The sequence below is a fragment of the Indicator indicator genome, chromosome 5, assembly GCF_027791375.1.
Source record: "Indicator indicator isolate 239-I01 chromosome 5, UM_Iind_1.1, whole genome shotgun sequence".
Taxonomy (NCBI): Eukaryota; Metazoa; Chordata; class Aves; order Piciformes; family Indicatoridae; genus Indicator; species Indicator indicator.
The window spans coordinates 6,030,135-6,042,677 of record NC_072014.1 but is presented as its reverse complement, the minus strand read 5'-3'; the positions used below and the strand labels follow the sequence as shown (position 1 = coordinate 6,042,677).

At 44.0% G+C, this 12,543-nt stretch overlaps 1 protein-coding gene across 1 annotated transcript; it reads right to left on the bottom strand.

Annotated features, from left to right (window-relative positions):
- Positions 1-2,980: 2,980 nt before the first annotated feature.
- On the bottom strand, positions 2,981-12,223 carry TYW5 (tRNA-yW synthesizing protein 5). Its single transcript, XM_054381347.1, has 8 exons — positions 12,137-12,223; positions 11,107-11,261; positions 8,635-8,704; positions 6,598-6,642; positions 5,981-6,118; positions 4,768-4,855; positions 3,803-3,919; positions 2,981-3,250 (listed from the first exon to the last, which is right to left on the bottom strand). The coding sequence occupies exons 1-8, from the start codon at positions 12,221-12,223 to the stop codon at positions 2,994-2,996; spliced, it is 957 nt and encodes a 318-aa protein (XP_054237322.1). The 3' UTR covers positions 2,981-2,993.
- Positions 12,224-12,543: the final 320 nt, after the last annotated feature.

Sequence of the window (12,543 nt, the reverse complement as noted above, 5' to 3'; positions counted from 1 at the left end):
AACATAAGGAAGAATTTTACAGTGAGGGTGCTGGAGCCCTGGAACAGGCTGCCTAGAGATGTTGTGAAGTCGTCTTCTCTGGAGACTCTCAAAACCCACCTGAATGCATTCCTGTGTGACCTGCCCTAGGTGATCCTGCTTTGGCAGGGAGGTTGGACTAGATAATGTGTGGAGGTCCATTCCAACCCCTAACATTCTATGATTCTGTTAAATTGTCTAGATTCTCTATGACTTAAATGATTTTTATTTTGTGTATAGCTTAAATATGAGAAAGTGGTAACCTTCTTCCTATCTAGGACTAATTTAATTGCATCTCTGTAAAGGCTGCTGTATAAATCAGCACTGGCCCCTAATTTTGAAAGGTAATTAAGGGTCTAAGTCTTAACATGTTGCTGAGAGGAGCAATCTTTTTTATCATCGCATTGATAGCACTTGATGCCTCCCTTATATTAGCTCAAGCATTTCATGGGGAGCTGTTCTAATTACCTGTGAATTGTCCCACACAAATTTTCTTGTTGTACTTTCTCCACTCCCCAGGAGCCCCAAATGCCTCTCACCCTCCCTTTGGAGCACAGCAGGTACTTCTCACCAGCTGAGACATGATCAGATTGTTCATAGACTAACTACTGTTCCATGGAGCTTTCCTTCTTCGTGCTGGAGTACAGAGGGGGGCCCAAGAACACCAAGTAGGTAGCTCTCTTTTGGGAATGGGGAATTAAGGAATGGCAGAATGAGGCATCAGCACAGCACTTCTCTGTACTAGCATACAGAGAAACTGCCAGTAGTTAGAGTTAACAGTGGTGGCTGTGCAGGCAGTGCTGGAACAGCTTTGCCTAGCCCTGCAGGCTCCCCATGCTTCACCATTTAGTCCTGACACACAAAGTATACACTCTATACACCTCTGCAGTTCAGAAAGGGCCCTCAACATTGCCAAGAGGCTTCCCTGGCCCAAGACACAGAAAGCCTGTCTCACCAGTAAGCACAACTAACCCTTGTTCCTTTTTGAACAAAACAAAAAAAAAAATTGGGAGACCTAGTTGTGATCCCAAATTTAAATTCTGCCCTCAGAACGTACAATGATGCCCATCAGGATCGCCTGGCTGGTTCCATTCATGCCTATTCATCAGGATGGCTGGGTGCCCACTCACATGGTAGCTGACTATTTCACTAAGTCAGACTGCCAAGGAGAGCAGGTTTAGAAGAATAATCTGCATAGTGTTGCAGTGTCTCCTGCTCTTGGACAACGTTCTTTCCAGCACTTTATTACCACCACACATCTTGGTCTAAGAGCCTTTGACAAGTCACAGTTTTTAAAAAGCACTGCTAGGAGGAGCAGACTGACCTAAGCCAGATAAATGCTGCATGCCCCAAACAGTGCAATAACAACATCAGAGGGACAATGAAAATCTCTTTCTTATGAGATACTCTCTTTTCTTTCTTTATCTTTTTTTTCACTGCAACCTCCTGTAAAGTAGCCATCTACAACACCTGTGGTGATGCAGTCCCTTATCTTGGGGTAAGGTAATGCACTGGGGCAGTGGCAGACAAACAAGGCTTCCTGCATGGTTCACTTAGGACAGGGGTAAATAATTTACCTTGCGGTTAAGCTGCCACACAGTTCTAAGCTTCTACCTTGCACCATTAGTTTCTGCTTTTTCCTCTTGCCCACTGTCAGTTTCAATGCAAGAGGGAGGGGAACTCCCCACACTTACCATAGAAGCACGGAATCCTTCAGGTTGGAAAAGACACTTGAGATCATCAGGTCCAACAACTAACCCTACTCTACCAAGTTCACCACTAAACCATATTGCTAAGCACTGCATCTAAATAATCTTGAAACGCTTTCAGGCATGGTGACTCCACCACCTCTCTGGGCATCCTATTCCAATGCTTGACCACTCCTTCAGAGAAAATATTTTTCCTAATGTCTAGCCTAAACCTACCCTGGTATAGCTAGAGGCCATTTCCCTCTTGCTCTATCACAAATTACCTGTGAGACCAGCACCTATCTCTCTACCTTGTCCGTTCAGGTAGCTGTAGAGGGTGACAAGGTCTCCCTTCAGCCTCCTCTTCCTCAAACTAAACAGTCCCGATTCCCTCAGCTGCTCTTCATCAGTCTCATTCTCTAGGCCCTTCCCCAGCTTAGTTGCTCTTCTTTGCATCTGCTCCAGCACCTCAATGTCCTTCTTGTATTGGTGCTCAAAACTGAACACAGCAGTCGAGGTGTGGCCTTAACTAATGCTGAGTATAGGAGGACAATCACTTCCCTTCTCCTGCTGCTCACACCATTGCTGATCCAAGCCAGGACACCATTGGCTTTCTTTGCTACCGGGGCACACACTGGTGGCCACTTGTCCATTAGAATCCCCAGGTCCCTTTCTGCCACGTAACTTTCCAGCCACACTTTCCCCAGCCTGTAGTATTGCATGTGGTTCTTGTGGCCCAAGGGCAGGACGTGGCCCTTGGCTTTGCTGCAGCACATCCCATTGACCTCAGCTCATTGATCCAATCTGCCTAAGCCTCTCTGCAGAGCCTCCAGGCTGATAGTCTAAAAGAAACCATTACCCTTACAACCAACACCAATGGCTTTTCTGAGCCTTCTCAGAAACCACTATGGTTCTATTAAACTTCAGTACACAAGGTGGCATTCACGAACAGGGGCAGTTACGTGCTGGCAGATACCAAAACATGTTCAGAAAAGTTTTAAGTGGAACAACACTCCAAAAAAGGCAGAATTGTAAATGCAGGCAGTGCAAATGTACACCTGGTTGTAGAAAAGGGAGCACCTCCAATTCAGGCAGACTGTGCACTCACTGAGCAGGAAGACCAAAAAAAGGAAAAATCTACAAGGTAAGCTTTATTCCACATGGATGTTTATCAACATCAATTTCACCAGTCTTACATAAAGCATATGTATGTACAAAGGGACAGTTTGCATATGAACACACAATTTTCCGCTCTTCCAGGAGCCTGCTGGATCACAAGGGCTTACTCTATCCATAATCATTCCTATAGGCTTTCTCTTGGATGCGCAACACCATTCTCCGAGCGTAAAAGTCCCTGTATTCCTCAGGTAGTTCCTCAAGTGTTTTCAAGGCTCTGTCCAAGATCTGGATGGCTCGAGAGGCTGCTGTGGGGTCTTTATTTCCGTAAGTGTCGCTCTTATCATAGGACTCAGCAGGAAGGTGCTTCCAAAACACATTCACTGCCACTCCAAATTCCTCAGAAACTACATTGTGGAACCACAGAGCTGTGGGAAGAAGAATGCCAAAATGAAAACTACCATCTGAAACTTCTATGTGACTCATAGACTCAGAGTCTAGTTGAGGAAGAGCCTTGGGAACTGTATATTTTATTTATTTATCAATTTATCTGCTTGTGCAGAAAAATGATTAGGACTTGTCTTTCCATTCCTTAAAAGCACAATAACTCTAACACCCACATTCTTCGTCAGATCATGTGCCTCACAGTTCCTAAGTGGCAGAGCCACAGAAGAACAGAAATGGCACTTCATTCACATTGTGTCATTGGAGAGCTCAGGCCACTGAAGTAATTTCAGATTTCAGAAGGTGATTTTACAGTGCTAACCTATTAAGACAAATTTAGAAGCATACAGTGTACTCTTGAGGGAAGGCAGGATTTGTGGGTAGATACAATAATACTTTTTATTAGGCTAATCAGTGTAGTTGGAAGAAGTAGATGAGTTTTGCCAATGTCTTTCTGATTTGTAACATGGAAACACTTTGGTAACACGGAAAGCAGAAACTACAAACAGAAGTGTTTAAAACCATTTGTTGCTTACCTGGAATGAACAATACATCTCCTGCTTCCAGCAGACACTGATAGCGCTTGGCTCTCGCAAAGAGGGGATATTTCTCTAGGTCTGGGTTATCCACGTCCAGCACTTCTGACTTACTACCTAGAAGAATGTTCAGAAGTAGTGAATAAACATTGCAACAGTAACAACGCATTACCATGCTGCTGGAAGTGGCAGTTCCTGAATCCAATTTCATACTGGTTTGTTGTTGTGGAACTCCTCTATGAACCAGTAAGACCTGACAGCACTCCTACTGAAGGGACATGTTCTGCTGCTGGATTTCTCCTGCAACTGCAACCTTACCAACACTTGCTCAGCCTGGAGAAGAGAAGGCTCTGGGGGGACCTAACAGCAGCCTTCCAGTACCTGAAGGGGGCCAACAAGAAGGATGGAAACTATTTACAAAGACCTGTAGTGATAGGACAAGGAGCAATGGTTTGAAGTTTGAGTAGATTTAGACTGCAAGTTCTTTAGCATAAGGGTGGTGGAACACTGCAACAGGTTGCCCAGGGAGGTAGTTGAGGCCCCATCCCTGGAGATATTCAAGGTGAGGCTTGACAGAGCTCTCAGCAACCTGATCTAGTGTAGGATGTCCCTACTGACTGCAGGGGGGTAGGAGTAGATGGCCTTTGGAGGTCCCTTCCAACCCAAACCATTCTACGATTGTATGTTTAAAACACATTTGAAATCCAAACAGACCACTCTACTCCTCCACAGTTAGGTGCTGAGAACAGAACCAAGCAAACCTAGTGTGCTCTCCTGCAAATTTCCTAACCTGCCCCACTAACATGATTATTTTCCACTAAAGCAAACAGGATCAGAGTTAAACGACAAAATGACTTCTTGCACATGACTATTGGTGATCTTTTCTTTCTACAGTGCAACACTTGTGTGCTGGAAAGGCAACTACAACCCCCAGACTTTGAACTAGACATGCATGGCATCCATACCTGATAAATATAAATAGGGTGCATCTCGAGGACTATAGAGGACAACTCGTTTCTTCCCTGTTATCTGGATTAAGAAGTTATCCATTACCTGGAATAAGAGAGATGTCAGCCAGGAGTTAAAAATGAGCATGCAGCCTGCAACTACACCAAAAGAGCATCAGCTTAACCAAAGAAATTATTAACAACTTCACAGGTTGAAAATTAGCTGAAAGAGCTTCCTTCCAAATGCGGTTAATCTAAAAACCTCAGGAATGGGAGCTACTCTATCCCTAGAGCTGCACATTCTTGACAGTGTATCTGAAAACACAGTATTGCTTTTCCAAGAGCTTTGTGTTTTCCTTTAAATAGGAATCAAGTTCTTCCATCTTGAAACACAAAGACACAGCACACTCTAGACAGGAACCAACACATGGAGTTCCACTTCAACATGAGGTCAAAACTTCTTTGCTGTGAGGGTGCTGAAGGCCTGGAGCAGGCTGCCCAGATAGGTTGTGGAATCTCCTTCTCTGGAGATATTCCAAACCTCCTTGGACACTGTGATCCTCGGCAATCTGCTGTGGGTGACCCTGCTTTATCAGGGGGACGATCTCCAGAGGTCCCTTTTAACCTCTACAATTCTATGATTCTATACAAATATGATAACAAATTATATTTAAAATTCCTTTTCTTTTGCAGTGTTACTCCTAACACATTTTGCTAACTTTCTATTGACAAAGGATTCTTTTTCCTAATTAAAGTGCAAACCCCCTATTTTTCTTATACATCAGTGTGTTCAGAATCATGCTGAACAAGGTTAGAAGACAATCTGATTTGGAGTCTACCACATTGCAGCACCAGATCACCACAATCAATGTACAATTACATAATCTGGCCATTAGAATTGAAAAAAAAAAAAAAAAGAAGAAGAAGGTAGTCTTGGAGATGAAAATTATGTTTCACATTTTTAACTGAAACTCAAAACAATAATAAAAAAAAGAACAAAATCAAACATTTCACCTGGTAAGTATGGAATCAAGACATAAACCCAGTAAAATGTTATGCCCACACAGTGTATCTGTTTAAAATTCACTGTACCACGGAACGTGAATCGTTTCACTACTACAAAATATATGTGAAGTATGTCATTAACTGACTTCAGTCAGAGATTTGTACCCTAACACCAGACCTCCATCATGCCATCTGCAGCATTTTATGCTAACCACCTGTTACCTACATCATAATGTGTCCACAACTGTAATCCAGCTGAGCTGATGCGGAAGACGCTGGAGAAAAACTGCTCCTTCTCAAAATACTCTGGAATTTGAACATCTGCTGCCAAAACAGGAAACTCCTTTCTGATATCTGCAATATCCTGAAGCAAAAAGGACACAACTCTTAGAGAACCATGTATGCACGTTAAGATAAGGGAGCACTTCACTATCACTTCCCATCATATGAAACACAGCAGCACTGGCAAGCAGCTGGAAGCAGCAGTGCTCTTGCAGTGCTGACTTGCTCAATGATATTACTAAGAACAGACAGACAGCTGCTTTGTACCTTGGCTGCTAGAAATCACATTGAAGGAGAAAGAGATCAGAAATCCTTTTACATTAGTTCACAACAAAAGCTAAAGAATGGGAGGTGAGGAACATACTCTTCAGTGATTAGCTAAGCCCTCAAACAACAGCAACTATTTTAGACATTTGGGTTTAAATATTTTGACCTAAATCCAGCCAGATTCACAGACCAAGTGACCATAAACAAGTTGTATGTCTGTCTGACAACAGGCTTTTAGAAATATTGCCACAATGTGACTTTCCAGTGTTAGAACTGAAGTCCCAAGAAGCTCACCTTCCTAGCATCTTCTCCCACTGATCGCAAATAGTACTTTTCATCCTGCAGAGAAGACAAAAAGAGAATTGTTTTGCTTTTTAAACAAGAATTACAAACACACTTAAACAAAGAGCCTGTATTTTCCCATTCATCTACTGCAAGGCTTCATCACAATATACAAATGCAAATGTCATTTACAATGTGCTCTTGTGGCCAAGAAGGCTAATGCCATCCTGGGATGTATTAGAAGGGGTGTGGTCAGTAGGTCCAGAGAGGTTCTCCTCCCCCTCTACTCTGCCCTGGTAAGGCTGCATCTCAAATATTGTATCCAGTTCTGGGCCCTTCAGTTCAAGAAGCACAGGGAACTGCTTGAAAGAGTCCAACATAGAGCCACAGAAATGATTAAGGGAGTGGAACATCTTTCTTATTAGGGGAGACTGAGGGTGCTGGGTCTCTTTAGCTTGGAAAAGATGAGAGGAGACTGAGGGGTGACCTCATTCGTGGTTATAAATATGTAAAAGGTGAGTGCCAAGAGGATGGAGTCAGGCTCTGCTTGGTGATGCCCAATGACAGGACAAGGGACAATGGGTGGAAATTGAAGCATAGGAAGTTCCATGGAAACACGAGGAAAAAATTTTCACCGTGAGGGTTACAAAACACTTGGAACAGGCTGCCCAGGGGGCTTGTGGAGTCTCCCTTTCTGGAGATATTCAAAACCTGCCTGGATGAATTCCTGTGTGATCTGGTATAGGTGATCCTGCTCTGGCAGGAGGGTTGGACTGGATAATCTTTCGCGGACTCTTCCAACCCCTAATATTATGTGATCCTGTGAAATTCAGCGTCTGTGCTATGCTGCCGTGACTCTGCTGCTCCCTGCTGTTCAATTCAAGAAACGGGGAAAATAGGTTCAGAGCAGAAGAGTGAAGTGGGGGGAGGCTTGACAACTGCTTCAGCACTGCTGTTACTTGGAGTCAAAGCAAATGAACATTATAATTGAAATTCTTCGGCAGCCTGATGCAAGAAGCCTTTTCAATTGGCTTCCAAATTTAACAGTATCCTACATCACATAAAAGGTGGAAAGCATGTCCGCATGTCAAGCTGTTTGCTTCCTCATCACAGCTATCTGAAACATGCCCAGTTTGAACAATGCTATGTAAAGCTAATAGCCACACTACTGCTATCACAAACTGTGTTACAATAAATATTTGTGGTTGGATAGCAGATGTAATCAAGCAAATACTTCCATGACATTTTCTAACAAAATGCATAAATGACACAGTTCTTACTCTAAAGCAAGGTTTGATTTCTAATTTTTATGGGGCAAGTTTTGCTCATGTAAGCAAAAGCATCCTTTTGTTAACAGGATGACTGAAATTAGTTAACCACACTGTACACATACAAAACTGTTGGAGCAAGACCAGAGGATGGCCACAAAGATGATCCAAGGACTGGAACACCTCTGCTATGAGGATAGGCTGAGGGAGCTGGGATTGTTCAGCCTGGAGAAGAGAAGACTCCAGAGGAACCTTACAGCTGCCTTCCAATACCTGAAGAGAACCTACAGAAAGGATGTGGGGGGACTTTTCATAAGGGTGCTTAGCAACAGGAAAAGGGGGAATGGTTTTAAGCTGAGGAAGAGTAGGTTCAGACTGCGTCTTAGGAAGAAGTTCTTCAGTACAAGAGTGGTGAGACTCTGGAATAGGCTGCCCAGGGGGGCTGTGGATGCCTCCTCCCTGAGAGAGTTCAAGGCCAGGTTGGGTAAGTCCTTAAGCAGCTGAATCTAGTTGAGAGGTGTCCCTGCCATGGCAGGGAGGCTGGAGTAGATGATCTCTGAGGTTTCTTCCAACCTAAGCCATTCTATGATTCTATGAAAACAACTTCCAAGAGAAATTACTTCTTCCCATTTTTTCCCCCTTGGCTCCAAGCCACAAAACCCAGTTAAATTTAAGGTCAAGTGCTTTACTGGAGTAAGACTTTAAATTTCAGTTCATCATTTTCCCCTCCATATTCTGGCAAAGTAACTGACAGAATAAACTGTGACAGTGAAGAAATTACCTCAGAGAGAAAGTACTCCTTGTGTTTGTCTTCAGCTGCTCTTCGTACAAATACATCAAAAGGCAGAGTTCTGAAATGTCAATATTTATACAGTGAATCCTTGTGACAACACATGGTCCAAATGCCAGGTTTAACATCACAGGCTCCCTTTCCATATCTACTGTAACTGAAGATGCAATATGTTGCTCTTTTATTATTTACCATGGTGACTAATCAGTGTTTGCAGTGGATGTTTGAAGAGTTCATCCAAGACAGAAATTCCACAGTTACAACTCACTGCTTTAGCAAATTATTCCAATGTATTTCCAAACAGAATCAGGTAACTGCTGAGGCTGGAAGGCACCTCTGGACATCTTCCAGTCCAACCCCCTTACACACTGTCATATTTGTGCATAAGCAAGGATACAGATCTTCATTTGTAGATCTCTACCATTTATTTCAGTTATTTCATTAACTTTTTGAAACATGTGCTGCCTCAGCTGTGCACAACAGAGGAATCTTGGTATTGCCAAGTGTTTCTTTACAGTTTTCCTTGAATTTATTAAACAAAACTTCAGAAGATTCAAAAAGAATCACTTGGCGTTAGAGCCTGTCCCTCTGGAGTCAGTACTGTTAAACATTTATTTAAGTAATGAGATAAAGACTTCATCATCAGTGATAGCTGAGTGGTGAACCAACACAAGTAGTAGCAGACCTGTATTCATTGTTACGAATTCAGTGTTATGTTCACTCAACTCACCATCTCCCATTAAGTGTCACTGGACAATGGATATGCTGCATGTAAACCTGAAGCATCCACCAAGTACTCAGGGTTAAAGAGAAACTACCCTCATAGAAAATTTGTCATGATCCTATTATCCATTCTATCAGAACGTGACCCACTGCCTAGACCACTTCTCTAAACATTTCAGGCTTTTTTGTAATAGTCAAAAATACAACAACTGCTGCAGTCAATGGCAAACCAAACAAAACCCAAGCCTCTATCTTCAGCTGAACTGTTGTATCATGTCCATTTACTACTGAAGAAGCTGAGATCATAGCTCTATGACAGCTTAAGCTTGTGTGTGCTGGTGCTGTCACAGCTCTGCCCTGCTGTCTGTTCTCCCTTAGACTAGCACTGGCACTCATCTGATCTCGTGGTGAACCTGCCTGCAAAGCTAAACCAGCAGGAAAACATTCAGATTTCTGCAGTACATCACAACCTGGCTGAATGAGTTCCAGAACTAGTGCAGAGATAGGGCTAGGAGCTTGCAGCTTTCAGCAGAACTGGGGCACTGTGCATGTCCATCAGTTTAAGCCCATGGAACTGCACATTACATCCTCAGTGTTTCTGTCCTTTCAGTTCTACTTATTCTTCCTCCATATGAAAATGGAGAACTTGCTGTGGAAAGGGTCAAAGCTTCCTGTCTTTCAAGTGAAGCAGGTGAAAGTCCAAATATCCACTATAGTGAAGCATCAGCAGAGCACATCCATATGCCTGTCCACAAACCTGCTCCAACTAGCATGCCAGACCAACTGCATGTGAGCTCTCACTAAGAGATATTCTAGCAAGAAACAAAATAGAGCAGGGAAAAGGAAACAGCCATTCAAGTATAACCTTCTTTGAAAGATTCAGAAGTTGACTATGCAGAGACTAGAATATAAAATGATTATGTTTTTCAATCCTCAACAACAGGCTCCACTCATGGAGACTTGTAGTTTGTTTACACTTAACAGCATATGCTTCAGCCTTCTTAAAACTTGAACAAACATATATAAATACATCTTGTTCCTACTTCAGGAAAACAAATAACAACTGAAATGAAGGCATTTACCCCCAAAGAACAACAAGATGACTGAGATTATATGAACTCCAAAGACGTGTTCTGGCAACAACATGAGAGGAACTTCAGGGGAGACCAAGAGTGTATGTGACCCACATCAAGATTAAAGAGGTGAAACATGAGGTGAAATGTGATATCCAGTAGTTTGAACATTCTGAGAACTGCACATTGACTTTGAAAGGAGCTTGGTTCTAATTAGTAACACCCCTCTAGAGTGGAACAGTGTGCCTGCCACATGCCAGCATTCAAAGGCAACTCAGAAACTAGCACCATCCAGCAACACTGAAAATGCTCCATGGAATCAAACAAAAGAGCATATCCCCTAGTATTAGGTGGGGGTTTGTTTGGGTTTTTTAATTAACACCAGTAAATGTCAGGCTCAAGTTTCAAGAGATCTGTCTTAACATGTCTTCCTGCCAGAACTTTTAAGGCCCTGTTTGGCCCCTCCTTTCACCCTCATAGTATTTAGTAAGCATGTTGAGATACTTGTGGAATAAAAGGAGAAATCAAGGAGCCCACCTTTACAGGTAAATTAAAGCTTTCACAAAGTATCTTCATATTCTCACCCTCTGATTCAAAGAGATGCACTGTGTGTTTGACAGTTACAAGTACATGCCTTTAAAATACAAGAGGCCTTGGGATGAAGTACCTATACACAAAGTTCTTACTGAGGAAATCCATCTGTGGCACCACTGAGACGTGAATCTTTACTTCTTTAGATCCTTCAGCTTGGCTCAAGTAATCGACTGTCCACTTGGTTGTGCAAGTGCCCAGTTCCATTCCTTTCAGCACTACTGGCTTTCTCTGAGGAACAAAAACAGTTAAATGGTGACATGGTCACAGCATCCAGCAGAAAAAAAAATAGTTTTTCAAGCTAAGTGCAAACAAGTCAGGTGAATACTGGGACACACTACACAGTCGCAACTGATGTATTGACAGTGGCAATCAAAATGCTGAATGTTGAAGCAGAATGCAGTAAATGGCAGGGCTGTTCCTCCATTTACTTTATGCTTTTTCCTAGTGAGGTAAGGCAAAAATGGAGAGGCAAAGATAACATTAATGTTCATTTTGTTCTGGGGCCATTGAGAAATCTGGCCAGACTAGAGAATAGCTTGACTTGCTCTAGCCACAGCTTGGCAGCAAGCAGACAAAAGACCATGCAGTTAAGGTGTGGCCTGTAAGCTGTGCTAGTGCTCTATGTTCTCACGAAAGAAGCTCCTTCCACCGAAATTAAGGTTTCTTGATGCTGACAATCACAAACAGGCTTGATCCAGCACAAGCACAAAAAGCAGTAGAAAAGCATTTTGCTTTGAATCAGGATCGTGGAGAAAAAAAGAGGCAGCAATGATAAAGTACCAAAAAAAACCCCCAAACAATCACACTTTTCTTTACCAGTGATCAGCTGTCAGAGCTTTCCAACAAGGATTTGCTCCTTGTTCCTAATCTCATATTCAACCAAAGGGATCTCGATACCTCTTCGGAGCCACGAAACAACCAGGCCTACGGTCTGCCTGCGCTGGATGAGGGCGTCACAGAAATCCGCTGCCTGCCTTCCCTCCCTCCTTCTCCCCGCACAGCCGCGGCCCGCTCCAGCGCCAAGTGAGGTCGGGCAGTTGCCCCGGGCCCGCCGCAGCAGCTGAACCTCTTCGGCGCGACGGGCTGGGGAAGCAGAGCCCTACCCGGGGATAGATGTCCCGCAGGAACTCCTCCCTCGTAACCCCGTCCAGCCGCATCACCGGCACCATCGCCTGCTCCCGACGCTCCATGGCCGCCTCAGCGCGGTACCCGCGTCCGTTCCCCGCCGCTCTCCCCGGAAAGATGAGCCCGCACAGAAACGTTCCGCGCCTCCTCCAATTTGGTGAGGTCAGGAACACGGCAGATTCCGCCCTTCTCTGGGAGGCTCAGCCCACGGGAGCTGCGCGCTTCTCCGAGCAAGGGTCATCGGAACCTCCAGGCACGCGGAGCAACACCGCGTCCGGAGGCTGCCCCGCGGAGAAGGAACGGTGGCAGCGGGCGTCTTTGTTTCCTGCGGAGCAGGAATTCCGACGGACGGAAGGGGGTGGGAGCGGGGGTCACCGCGGCCATC

Coding starts and splice junctions, on each gene's coding strand:
- TYW5 (XM_054381347.1), bottom strand. CDS start 12,223: ATGGAGCGTCGGGAGCAGGCGATGGTGCCGGTGATGCGGCTGGACGGG. Junction 6,643..8,634: donor AGGAGTACTTTCTCTCTGAG/GTAATTTCTTCA, acceptor TCTTCTCTGCAG/GATGAAAAGTACTATTTGCG. Junction 6,119..6,597: donor TGGGAGAAGATGCTAGGAAG/GTGAGCTTCTTG, acceptor TTTTTGCTTCAG/GATATTGCAGATATCAGAAA.